At 44.2% G+C, this 14,138-nt stretch overlaps 1 protein-coding gene across 2 annotated transcripts in view; it reads right to left on the bottom strand.

The window, feature by feature from the left end:
• Positions 1 to 3,743: 3,743 nt before the first annotated feature.
• The window catches only part of LOC133349165 (transcriptional activator Myb-like), a 32,304-nt gene continuing 21,909 nt past the window's right edge, over positions 3,744 to 14,138 (bottom strand). Inside the window, exons 9-17 of one of the 2 annotated variants that reach the window (XM_061562427.1) lie at positions 14,015 to 14,104; positions 12,124 to 12,381; positions 10,215 to 10,733; positions 9,441 to 9,577; positions 8,633 to 8,747; positions 7,319 to 7,444; positions 6,302 to 6,430; positions 5,308 to 5,478; positions 3,744 to 4,587 (exon numbers count right to left, since the gene is read on the bottom strand). In XM_061562427.1, coding sequence (XP_061418411.1) covers positions 4,474 to 4,587; positions 5,308 to 5,478; positions 6,302 to 6,430; positions 7,319 to 7,444; positions 8,633 to 8,747; positions 9,441 to 9,577; positions 10,215 to 10,733; positions 12,124 to 12,381; positions 14,015 to 14,104 — 1,659 coding nt within the window. In that variant the 3' untranslated portion in view covers positions 3,744 to 4,473. The remainder of the gene's footprint in view (positions 4,588 to 5,307; positions 5,479 to 6,301; positions 6,431 to 7,318; positions 7,445 to 8,632; positions 8,748 to 9,440; positions 9,578 to 10,214; positions 10,734 to 12,123; positions 12,382 to 14,014; positions 14,105 to 14,138) is intronic. The other variant, XM_061562429.1, reaches the window with a different exon arrangement.

Below are 14,138 nucleotides of genomic sequence, written 5' to 3'. Positions count from 1 at the left end.
ATGGCCTGGAATTGAACTTAGGCCGCCTGGTTCAAAGTACTGTCGTTGGGCGGGCGGATAAGAAGTTACATACCACGGCATTATTACGTTCAACTTTGACACACTTTAAAACGTTACAAAGTGATGTGTCATCGATGCCAAGATGTTATATCATCGTGGGAGAAATGGTGGTCAAATGATGAGCACACTAAACTATGAATTACAATCCGATGACCAGAGTTCGAATCCGGGCCATGGCTAAACGTGGTGAAGTATGGTCAAACAACTTCCACGGCCACTTCCCACCACTTGCCACGCCACTGTCCATGATCGAACCCAAATAAATTAGTTCGTGGTTGGTTAAAACTTCAAATCTAGATCGGTGTTAAAGTGTTTTGGAGATTCTCATACCATTTAAACTTAGACTCTTTGTCATTCTACTGCTTCTTGGTTCTTTCGGTAAAGTCACGTAGAAGGGAAATAATACAATAATAAAAATAAAACATAATAAAATAATTCTCACGACGTTTCGGCCACAACGCAAGCAGCCGTCCTCAGGTGAAACCAGGTCTGTCGAGGCGACAGACCTGTTTGTTGAAAAGTCCTATGGGGGGGGGGGGGTGTTTGACCATACTTCACCACTCTGGTCAGTGCCGGTTGGCAAAGATAGAGGGATGAGGGTGCTCAGAATCGGTTCAGATAGCAGCCACTGATGTTAGCCCTGGCCCGAAATGAATCCCAGTTCGGTTTCTCGGTTCACATCGCAGGCGCGCTGACCACTGCACCACCGCTCCACGCTGCCCTGACCTATCCGGAACTTTGAATGCATCCGTCATCATGGGCTGCGTGGAGATATGTGGAGGGGGGAGGCGCGGTGGCGAGATGTTAACTACCTCGCCTGGAATACAGGAAGTCGTAGGTTCGATTCCGTAGACCCCGACGCCTGCATATATTTTGGGTTTGCGTGCCTCTCTCCCCGTGGTCGCGTGGATTTTTCTCCGGGTCCTCCGGTTTTTCTCTTCACATCTATAATCATGCATTTCGAGTATTTTGGTTGCTATACATTTCCGCATAAGACACTTCGTTGAGCTATCATATGAGATAGCCAGTACGCTGGTAAAATAAAAGTAGTGTAATAGTTTCGTGCGAAGAAATGTATTGAGTCTGTAATGCTCTCTGCTACCCACCACATGAGCAGCATTCACTTCTAGTGCTGTGGTGATACCAGAGGGCGCTGGTTCACTGCCGTTTGCGTTCAGCAACAAGTAGTTTTGCATTCGGGAGCCGATGGTTGATACGTAATGGATACAGTATTCAAACAAAGACATTTTATGGTACTGTATAAATATATATTTGTTTTATTGTATCGATTTAGGAATCTATACACTACCATACCTGTCAACCCGTACGGTTTACCTGTATTCTTGAACAGGGAAATTTGAGTTTGCATGCTCATACGGCGTACAGCCGTTTCAATAGGGCACTTTTTTAGTCTATTTGTTTGTATTTCTCCCTTGCGATGGGACTTTGTAGGATGAACGTTGCGTTTTATAATGACAATGGGTGACCAATAAGGTCTGAATTGGTCTGTAATAAGATAGGCGCTGATAAGGGTATATGCAATACATACGACTGGGTTTCTGAACATCACCTTGATATGCATGCGGTCGCATTTAAATGGTATACACATCCAAATCATATTGTATTTGATCACACCACACTTTCGAACATAAGTCTGTATATTAATACATGATAACGCACACAATTGTTTTGGTCTTGTACATTATACAGCACTGCATTTCAAGTACACGCAAACACATACACCACGTTTATTCGTGTGGATATATTGCGATACGATTTGTATTTATATAACATTTAAATGCCACCACACCCCAAGGCGCTGCACATAAACGCAGTCACACGTATTTCATATATTCATCAATCGATACAATAAAAACCAAAATATTATTACTTTGTCGATACAATAAAATGTCTCATTTTGAACGCTGTATTTTGCACACATCACCTCCCACGATTTCGCCTTTGGCTCAAACGTTGCACGCAATCGTTCATGTTGCCCTGGTTAGTTTCATTATATAAAAAAAATCACTTGCTTAATTTCAGTATTCAGCAATTCCGCTGGCTAAATTGGTTGTCAGAACAATGCAACAGGTCAGGTTCGAATGAGGCCAGCTCCGTCCACACGCGCTCATTAAGCTAAAGCTGTTAAAATGCAGATCAACGGTTGCCTGTCGCGTTTTGCCAAAGGGAGGGTCTTCCTGCAAGCTGAGCAATGGCCAAGATCTGCAATTCGTTAAATCGCATTTGCTTTCTACACTTTATGGACGACACTCCATTGCCAGGACGACCTGCACAATATTCTTTTGGAAGCCTTCGTGTCAGAAGCAGCCCAAGTTTAGATCCAACAACAATAGAATTGGGATACTGCGTGAGTATTTGGTGCACAAATAACACAACACGGCCCTAGGAAGAGGCATAAAAATATATAATAGGTGGACATTTTGGGCAATGGCACTTCTTCAGAGGGTCATTGGCCAAAACATCACCCATCGTATCTTCAGAGCAGTGCTAATACAGGTAGGAACAGGTGCCACACTGCCCACCAGAGATTATTTGTCTGTCGTGCACAAATGCGCTGTCCAACCAAGTTCCTACCTGCCCACTCCAAAGGAACGTGTTGAGGAACGCGTTAAAATTTAAGTCCCAAGTCTAACGCTGCGAGCGCTTGCGAGCTAGAAAAGTTATGTGCATGATAACTTTAGTTAAAATGTTTTAATGCACGGAATAAATGGTAGCATGTATAAGATATTAATGTGATATTAAAATATACATATTGTACCAAAATCGCATATTACATATCAATGCATACATTGCTGCCAACGTGATTTCTTTATTATCATGGCAAAGGCTGGAGTGTGATACAATTGGTGACCGGATCACTAGATGCTTACAGAAAAAGTGAGCATATATTTTGTATGCGAGGTTGTCAGTCACAGGTGAAAGGACATTCTTGAGCCTGAAATTGAATATGGGTAATCAACTGACAGGAGTTCCACTTAAACATTTCGGTAATGTCTTTTGTATCTTTGCAGCCTCTGCATCTACCCAAACCCCAGCAGATTTCCAATGCACCCTAACATTTCACAACCGAGTAAAACACCCAGGCACATTCATCTTTTAAAATAAATTAATCTCTTTATTTTTCTTTAATAACATTACAAATTGCTATGCTATTGTAGTGTTGCAAACATTTGACTGGAATATGAAAACGTTAATATTTCTTGCATTAAAATTGCTACAATAAATTGCAGCGTTCGGTTCATATACAGCAACGTTTATGTGTAAGCTACAGCACCATAATTATATATTACGATTGGGAAACAAACACTTGCAAAGGCTATATACAGACAGTATATTTTAGTGCATTATTAGCAAACATCCACACAATATACATGTGTAAAACCCAAGACGAGATAAGGAATTGCAGCTATTTCAAGCAAAAAACTGTTCATATGTGGAGCACTGAACTTCACTGAATATTTTGATACATTTAACGGAATAGAAGGCAAATATACTTTGGGTCTTTGGGTAAAGTCACGTAGATGGTTCTAAGAAAATACCAAAAAACTACGACGTTTCGATCACAACACAAGTGATCGTCATCAGGAGGAAAGAGCTCTTTAATGACGATCGCTTGTGTTGTGATCGAAACGTCGTAGTTTTTTGTTATTTTTTTTTAACCATCTAATGCGACTTTACCGAAAGACCCAAAGAATATTAATTCCTGCAGTCACGAAAGCTTTAAGTCAAGGCAAATCTTTGTTACACAGAAACTTTGCAACGTGTGACTTAGGAGACAGAAACCCAGGAAAATTTACCATGAGTTTTATCAAGTCACTAACTTTACTGTGTAAAATTCCAACTTTATAATTGATACTTAAGCAACTGCAATTTTATGTAAAAGATAAAGTCCTGTAATTTCGTGCTCAAGTCACTGCCGGCAGAAGGGCCCCCACTAAGGGAGCTCTAGAGCCCCTCTATGGAGCCTTGGGAGAGCACCGATTGGAGTATTTTGGCCTACTCTTCTACACTGGCTGGGTGTCTTCGAAGAGGTGGGAGTACTAACACGCTACCTCACCACGCACAACCTGTCATTCGACTAACTGGCGTACCTATTATGCTGTTGGATGAAAAGTGTAGAGGGGGTGGATTTAAGAATTTTGCCCAATGTTTCAACTGCCAAGCATGGTAAATGAACCTGCGACCTCTGAATTGACGACCCCGTGCTTCAGTTGGAAAGCCCTAGGATGTGGGGTAAGGAAGGAAGGGTCTTTACTTCATCATCATCACCACTCCGCATGGGAGGAGACTTTGAGAGAGGGCATCGTCTACCTGACCAAAGCATCCCAAGGAACTATAAACTGTAACATTGTACCCGTGCTTAATAGACCAGAAAAGCTCCCCGACAAGTAGCTATAATATTAGCGTCCTGGCGGCAAGCAGCTTCATGTATTTTCTGGCTTGCTCAGTCAGTAAAAGTTGGTCTTCCGTTCTGCCAAACGCCACCACCTCCCAGTCGCTGTTCATCTGGAGGCAGCGAAAGACACAGGAAACACATTTTAGCATTCACACCAGTAGCAGCAGGCAGCGCCATGTCATCAAATGAGAAAGTGAGCTGCTCATTTCAGTTCCTGAAGAAATTCCCAGCATGTAGACTGGAACTTCAGACACCATGCCGCCAGTCAACACGCAGTAACAACCCTAAAACACATCACAGAATGCCTTCCATTCTCATGTTTCTACTTGTTGATCCTCAAGTAAGAGGCATATCTGTAACAGGCCACTCCTTCCAGGTGAGGCACAGTTAAATTGAAATTAGCCCAAAGGTGATATATTGAAACAAAGGCGAGAAAAATACTCCACAATACACTTTGTATTTATATAGCGTCAATCTGTATGGGCGGCGGAGAATAATACACATTTTATTTACGGAGCCAAAGTTGACTTGGGTAATGAGACAGAAAAGCCTTAGTTTCTGGCTTTCAGCCCGTAGCTGAGATAGTATTCACTTTTGAGCTTTGCTTTAAACTACTTATTACCAATAATAATGACAATGAGTAAACTTTGCATTTTCACTTTTTGTATCAAAGAAAGCTTTCACGATAACCCTGTGTTTTCAAAGATGGATGTCGTCTGGGATTAGGGGAAAATTCAATGACATAGCAAAGTGACTTTACGCATACATACATACATGGGAAGTTTAAATGCATGGACAGGGAAAATTATACAAAACAAGCCGGCACTCACTTGACCCCTGCCCTCTCTTGGCGTGCGGCCCTCATAGGCGCTGGAGGAGGGCAACCCGAGTGGCCGGGCTACACAGGGGGTCCGCACGTGACCCAGCAGCGAGTCCTCCGCACGGCCGGTGACGGGACGCATGAGCAGAGAGCTCGTCAGCAGCTCCCGTGCCTGGCGTAGCTTCCGTGAGCAAACACACACGCAGGCAAATATAAATATCTCCCCATGTAGTCTTTTACGAGCTGTTGGGCCCAAGTGTTGTAAGCGAGCACACCTATTCAGGGTATGGTGTTGTAGCACGTGAAGCTGCTTTTGTCTCTTGATTACTAATATTTACAAACTGCATTAGGTACTCAAATTATTTGAGGCCGAGGCAACCTACAGGAGAGAGCCCAGACCAGTTCGGATAATGGCCACTGATGTTGGTTGTGGCCGAGGATCAAACTCAGGTCAGTAGGTTCAAAGTGTAGCATGTTAACAGCTACGCCGCCACTCCCTACACACGCGTGCACACATCCGCATGCGCACGCCAAATCCATTATTTCAGTTTGTCCTTGCAAAGCCTTTTGGATACGAATGCTAATAACCTCACGGTACATGCATCAAATCGCACGTGTAAGAATGGATGTTTTGTTCATATGTATTGAATGAAATGGGTTCGCGTGACCCCTCCAGTCAAGAGATGCTGCTACATTTACTGCAATGTTTAAAAAACACCAGATTCTTGGATTGAATCCCAACCCTGAATCGTGACATTTCATTGGATTGTGACGGGCGAATCAATACACCGCTATTCTCAAGCATAACCTAAATCCAAATAAATGATTGCCTTGCTAAATAAAGATGTTGCTGCTGACCAATTTAATCACAGCTAATAGCAACGGCCATCACGGTCAAAAACAGCTGACCTCTCGATCAGGACACACCACATAGCAATTGTGCCGTTGCCCGTGCATTGGCATGAAATTTTAATCACTAGCGTGCCTTGGATAATTTCACTCACGGGGCTTCCACCGGGAGAAACCGATGGCTCGCAAGGGAAGAGCTTGGTGTTCAGATTGTCGCTGCTCCAAACGTCTAGCACAAGTGACTTGCGAGCCTTCTTGGCTGGAGAGCCCATCATCATCCTTGCCTGCAAGGAAGAAGGAAATAAGAGTACAATAAAACATGTACACACACACAAAACCGTTTTAATTAATATGTGCTCTCACTCCACGAAGGATAACAGATGGCATTTGAAAAAAAATCCCATGTTGCTCATTTCAAAAAGCTCTTCTTACTCTTAAAATCCCTTAACTGACGATGCAAATCCCTGAGCTTTGAAGCCTTGCCAATGACCCAGATCATGGCAACTTGCATACATTAGTGCACTGTGCAAAATCACAACTGTGTTTTTTTTTTCAACATTTTTTTTATCATATGAACATATTGAGAATTGATGTTATTAAATATATTTAATAAAGCATGCACTCCTTTTTTACAACGAGATAATACCTATCCGTATAAGAGAATGTTAGATTTTAATAAAATCTCCCAAATAATGCAAACACTGAATCACAACTGATGCACCCCCTGCGATGGTAAATGCTGTACGCAACAAGGGACGAATTTAAGTCTATTTTGATTAATATATCCAGCCAGCCATGATTTTACCTGCGCGTGTGTAAACTCTCATCGGACGTGGGCGATACGTTTAATGTGACTTGCGAGGAAGAGCTATCAATCATTCAATTAGCTGGATTGGCCACACCTGATGCTGCAAGCGCTAAAATGGGCAGACAAGGCACTGGCTCATGTATATTTCTGGTGCAAATGTAGGTTTTCATTTAGCCCGAAGCGACACGTGAAGGCAACAGGAGGGGGGACATGACAAGATGCAGTACAGTCGTAAATCTCATTTAAACAATTACGAAAGCACGTGTCAACACGACAACACCAGGCGTGAGCTGGCACACACACGACTTCATTTCACAGGGGAGAGGGGGGTGGTGCTTGCAAAGACGGGCGAGCGAGTGCCAACCTCGGGCCTGGGTCTGTTGGCGGGGGACGGCGAGTGCTCCGAGTCGTCTGTGAAGCCATCGTGGGATGCCGACACGGTCCGGAGCACGTCCCTGAGGTCCTCCTCAAGATGGGAGGGGGTCCGCGGCTGGGGGCACACAATGGCATTCGCGCCAATTATCACCACTCCAATTAGTTGAGAGCGTGTGGTTTTTGGCTGAAGCATTGAAAAAAATATTATGCAATGCCAAGAACAAAATGCCACTCCAAACTGAAGCGGTTTTGGACCGTCTACTCACAGCGCTTCTCAAACCATCAGTCTCAATTCTGCTGTTGTAATTAAAGGGTGGTGGTACCTTGGGGTAAAAACAAATAGGTGAAGCACAATACTCACCCACCACTCCCCATCTGTCGATCTAGCCATAACTACATCTTTAATTAATTTACAGTATCGTTTTCAATCTCCTGCTGGATGAAGGCCTTCCCGCAAGCGGTGTTGATCATGAGATGAACGGGTGGCCAAGACAGGTTTTAATATCACTCGCCACCTATGTAGCCATGTTCAGCAATCACACTCAGGGTTGACGGGTTCATAGTGCAAGACAGCCTTAAAACAGTACATGTATGCATCCTTGGCTGCTCCGTTCACAAACTTGAACTGATCACCATGGAAGTATATGGTCAAACAACCCCCATGACCGACACAAAACAGAGGGGGCATTCATCCAGCAGTGAATTAACAAAGGGAATGCAAATGACTATTTTAAATGATTCATCCATTGCTTCAACCACCGCACCCATCCAACTGTGATTTATATTTATACCTGATTACTGATTGTGGTTACATCTATGCTAAAATGTTCAAAGGTCAGTTAATTTAGGACCTTCTGACACTTCAATATGAAAATGTGGCCGGCATTACAGCTTTGCAATCAGAAATATAATTCATGCCACCAGGAGTTTGTTATTCCAAGGCAAGCTGTAGCTTCGGATAATCTCCAGCATGAAACAAAAAGCTCACAAAACACTAATGGCATTGCCATGTTTGTATTCACAGCCATTATAAGATCTCAAAACCTGTTTAACACTTTTTAATATTCTGCAAGATTACATATTAGTTACACAAGGATCAAAAGACACCTGCTGTTTGTCATTATCCAAGCTGTTTTACAGATAAACTCACAAGAAGGGAATGGCAGATTTCCAAAAATAAATATTTCATCAACATTTTGATGTAAATCTACACGATTTATTCACAACAGCATGGTCGTGTCGTGGTAAAAAGCAACTTCTGGATCACGAGGTAAATTAAGTACAGGGTCTTGCTATCGCTCACCAGTCCCTTGAGAGGTCCGTATTTCACCTCTTGTGCCGCCAGAGCGTTTTTGAATGGCGTGGGTGTCCTTGGGGTAGTCTCCATTAGTGAGCATCGGATGTTGGGTGTCCTGAACCTGTGCGCCCCATTGAGCGACGGCGGCAGAGAAAGTGGTGAGCGCAGGGGCCGACGGGGCAGGCAAAGAGGCTCGCATAACAGTCAATCGCAACAAACTGTATGACTCATAATACAGGTTTTTTGGGTTTAGATCGCGTAAATGTGTTGTTAAACCCGCCGCCACCACCCGACACAGCCAATTAGTAAGGTTTGTCATATAAACAGAAGATGCTAATTCGTTACTAGTACAGCAGATCGGTGTGTTGGATAGCAAAGCCACAACATTTACAATCTGAAGTATGACGTTTAGCCAGCAATTACAACTAGCTTCATCAGGCGACAGCCAGATTTGAGGAGAAATCATCCTGTTTCGTTCCTTCAATAGAGGAACAAACTGTATTACTGCCACTAAACCTGTAAGTTCAAGTGAATATTTAAGAGGTAGACAGCCCTGAAGCTTGCTCAGACCATTGCTGGCGGAAAAGGGCCTCCACTGAGGAAACTTACGAGAGCGTCTCGAGAAGGTATTTTTGGCCGACTCTTCCACGATGGCCAGATGTTTTATAAGAGGTGCGAGTGTACCCACAAGTTACCTTACCACACACAACGCTGTCCCAATCAACCAACTGTGGTGTAACCCTATTTTTACTCTCCAAATCGCCCGTCTCGTTAGTACATGGTCATAGGTGAATTCAGGTGTGATCGTGCGCACCCGTTTTGCTTGGTATGGCCAGGCGTGCACTCTCTCTGCAGTGGCGTCCCGACCGTGAGCTTCTGGCGAGAGACGGGCGTCGATGTAAGGGACGGCGTTTCCATCTGTAGCTTCTCCCGCTCCGCCGTGTTCAAGAACTGCACGGAAAAATCCACAACGCCATAACATCAATGTAGCATTCTGCAAGGCAAAGGGCACACCAGAAATGAAATGTAAAGAACATTAGCCAACCAAGCACTGGCGGTAGCCGAGCAAACCAGCTAAAAGTATTAGCATGCCTACCAACCCGAAACCTACTCCCGAACACCACTTTGGCTGCTTCAGCTGGGCCCTTCTTAACTTTTTGGTGGATGTTTGAATTAGTTTTTTACATTACCCAAACACAACCTCGACACCTGGAATGAAATTGACTCCGAATAGCAGCCACAGTCAATACATTGATTGATAATGAATAGAAACGTCATCAAAAATCATTACATCAAAGCAATGCAAAATTGTCAATGCATGTATTTGTTTTCCTGGAAAAGGCTCACCAATCAAGACATTTTAAGAGAATCCCACTTTAGGATGTCAGGGCAATTATTTTTCAGAACCGTATTGTTATTTTCAGGATACGTAACTCATAATCTGCAGACCTAGGTCAAATAGACCCTGTAAGGAAGCACGACTGCTTCCTGCAGGGTCATTATTGCCACTAAGGTGGGTGTGTCTCACGGGATTCATGTCCACACGATGTAAATCTTAATTTGAGCCAAACCGAGCATTGTACATCACCTGTGATGGAGAGAAGGGCAGGGTGTGCAGACGATTCGATTTCGGCGGTGTCCTGCTCAGATCCAGGCTGCCAAAGCTGAGCGAGCTCGCGCCCTCCGTGGCTTCGCCACGCGGCGTCGTGTCCCGCCCCCTACGCAGGATTGCGGGCTGGCTGGTCAAGCGGGCGGTCGTAGCCGACGACGCGATCGGGTCGGCTTTGCCTTGGCCGCAGCCGATGGCCACGGCTAGGCCGCTCGTGCCGAGAGAGCTACGTTGGCCGCCGTCGCCGTGGCACGTGCGCTCCGCCACTTCGCTGGTGTCCGTGCTGCTGATGCCGCTTGTGCTGCCGATGCCACTCGTGCTGCCGCTGCTAACGCTGCTGCTCGGGCAGTGCAGGGAGAAGACTTTGGACGAGCTGGGCCCGTACCGGTGGGGGGCGACACAAGGCGTCAGGGCAGGGCATTGCCGCGCCACCGCAGAATCACCCAGGATCTCCAGCATGAGGCTATCGCTCCACGAGCTGTCATCGTGCAGCATGGTCTGAGGTCACGCGGCAAGGGGACGAGAAGCACACGTGAGTTCCTACCGATTCGTGAAACGGGCATCTCGATTTGCGTGACGCCGTGACAGTGAGCGTTGCAAGTCCAACGAGCATTGGGCGATGATCATTAGGAAGTAATGGTTCACATGTCCAAGTGACAAAACGAACTGTCATGATTTCGGGTCACGATCGGACTTAATGTATTCTGTTCATTTTTTATTTAGCCTAGTTAATTTAATTTCACGTTTTTCTGTCGTCTTGTCTGTGCAGTTTTCTTCACCCTGTTTGCCTAAACTTTTTACGAGTATATTATTTGCTTTTTGTAAAAAAATAATGGAAAATCAATGTTATGACAGGCACCAGCTCATCCACATAACTAGCAATGTTGACTACAACAGAGTGAATCTAGCTCAGGTCATGTGTTTATAACTTTGCCAATGCTCCGATACAAAAATGGAACATTACAAAGATAATTACTTTTGTTTAACAATCACACGGTACATTAACAAGAATATTACTTTGTTTTCCAAATCACATGAGGACCATGGTTGTAGTTAAATAGTTAAAATAAAACTGGATATAATTACATCCAAAGGCAAAGGGATATTTTTATTATTTAGAATATGTCCTTTGAAATCACTGAGATACAAGCTAAGTGAATTACCATAAATTAAACATGACTAGAAATGCAAATAACAAACCATACTATCCTGCACTTTTTAATACGAATTTTAATATTGATAATACAATTCCAGACAAGGAATTGTGCGAAACCATACGCCAAATAACAAGATTGACATAATGCAGCTCTCATTGAAAAAAGCGTAGCAGCATACATATGACAAAACATTATTCTTAAACAGGCAATGATGATACATATTCTTTGGTTGTTTCGGTAAAATAACGTAGAAATAAAAATAAAGCAAACAAAAAAACAAAGATTCGTTCATGAAGCCATCCAATTTTCCCCCGCCCCGCCCCCCCCCCAGAGAAAATGATGCAGTAGCTTTAGCCAGTGACAAGTGCTATAAAATTTCCCAAAGTTGAATTTCAAGGTATTTTAAATTAAAAAGGTCTACACTTCCTCGTAAATTTATGAGATTTAGGTTGAGGAATGCAGAAACAATAAAAAGAACTGCAGTCAGTGCAGGGCACATCGTGAGAATGACTCGAGAGAGATGAGCGACAAAACTACGGAGTGGAAACCAAGACAAAAAAAGTAGATGAAAACAGTGGAGGAGATGGCCATATGAATGCGTTTTGAGATTTTAATTGAACAGCAGTAGCAACTGGGGAAAGGAATGGAAGAAAAAGTGGAAAAGCCTTTACCCGGCCGCCAACGACAAGAACATGTTGCCGCACAGCTGCACAATCTGGCACAATATTTACCGAATCGATCATTTGCAGCGTCTCGGCAAACTCCGGCACATTCTTGAGCGGCGAGAGCTGGGCCACGGCCAGGTACTTGATCGGAGTGGTGGCCTCGGCGCTAACTCCCCCGGCCTGGTGGACAGGCCAATTCTGAGTGTGATCGCACCGGGGGCTGCCCCCACCGAGAGGCCTCACGGCGTCTTTGAAGTTGGCGATGGCGGCACCGCCACTCCAGTCGATGAGGTCGACCACCTCCACAACACCTGTGTTCTCAGTCTACAAAAAAGATAAAGATCCAACCAAGTCAGCCTATCCAGCCCGTTGGAGCAAGTGCTGTTAGTGTGCACCTATCAGTTTCATTTATTCGGTACTAGCTTTACTACCCGGCTTCGCCCGGGACTTGGATTCACCATGCCCGGCCGCCTTTGTCTCCCCAGTGGCGATGTTCACACACCACACCAGTTACTCGTTTGAGGCTGAGTCGACCTAGGGGAAGCCCAGGACCGATTCAAATAATCGTCACCGGTGGTGGCCGTGAGCGGGAATCGAACTCGGGTCGCGGGTTCGTAGCGCGGCGCGCTAACCACTACACTACAATGCGTTACCCATCCACATGCTCCAGTCACATGACATATTTGATGTCACTGCTCACTTGCCGTGCAAAAAATACATGCATTATGGAGTTCCCTCGCCCAAAAAACCCACAAAAGTGTATTTTAATAATGTTTGCATGGTGTACAGTCTGGACAGTACCCACATGGCAAATTTCAAGTTTGTTGCACGTCGGGAAGTACGCAAAACACTTTGAACAGACACACATATTCACAACTTGGCCTTTTATATATATGGAGATAACAATGACATGCAGCATGAAGCACACTTCCCCAACAACACAAGCAATCCAGCAGATGGCAGAGCACATGGAAAGCTATTCGCTGATTTTCAATTTTACCAAATTATGCCACAGATGTTCCGATCCGCATGTCTTAACTTTAATAGCCCATCTGATGTGATTTTAATTAACGTTTTGTGAGACGTCAATTCACCTAATACTTTATTTTCCAAAAATATAAATGAATAGGAATTCAGATGGTTCCATTTCTCCCATGTTGCACAATTTGCCAAGCGTTTTGCAGTCTTGAGATGTGCTTGCATTAAGACGCTCTTTAAAACCATGTTTTTCAATATTTTGCTTTCGTTCTGGAGCATAAGATGTCATACACCCTAAAGTGGCCAGCCAATTGAAGGATGAAGAATAAAAAACACATCTTTCATGGGGCGTAACAATGCAGCAATTTTTCAATTCACATCGGTGCTCAAGCTAAACGACACGTGCATCGTGTTGCGCATATAAGAATCTAATATACATTTTTTAATACACGATGTATGTAAAGTGTTCACACGACCTATCCAGCCATTAGAAGCCACTATATTGACACTGTAAAAAATTTAATAAATTCTTGAATGGACTTGTGTTTCGGGAAAGTGACAATTAATTGAAGTGTGACGGGCAAGTCGTTACACCCCCTACTCGCAAGAATGAGATACTAAATCTAAATGGATTCTTGTTTAGCAAAATAAACAATTGTCACGGCTAACCAATTGAATACGCTTATAGAAGCGACTATTTCAATTTTATGTTGTGATAGTTCACTGAATCGCAAGGGGGGGGGGGGGCGGGGGCAAATCATATTTGTAACATTATCTCAATCACGAAGCCGGCCAAAGGAATGATGCAGATAACACGTTTAAATGCACAGCATAAGCTTTTGAGAATGAACAAGGCAGCGATGGCAAACGCAAGCACTGCAAGCAGCTTAGTCCAGCCTAGCCCAGGCAATGCGCCAGAAGCACCTTCCTCTGATTCAACGCAATCACGCACGAGGTCAAGTATTGCAAGAACGCTTACGGTCTGCGAGTCTGCGACACGTTGCTCGGAGGAAATTCTAATTCTTAAGGCCTGTGTTCGCTGTTCCTTGACTGGTGCATCCTGAGTGGCCTGTAGAGACCGCAGGCGGGCGGGCGGTCGGTCG

Source organism: Lethenteron reissneri, chromosome 29, assembly GCF_015708825.2.
Source record: "Lethenteron reissneri isolate LAM-NWPU_2019-01 chromosome 29, ASM1570882v1, whole genome shotgun sequence".
Classification (NCBI taxonomy): Eukaryota; Metazoa; Chordata; class Hyperoartia; order Petromyzontiformes; family Petromyzontidae; genus Lethenteron; species Lethenteron reissneri.
This window is presented reverse-complemented; position numbering and strand designations above follow the sequence as displayed.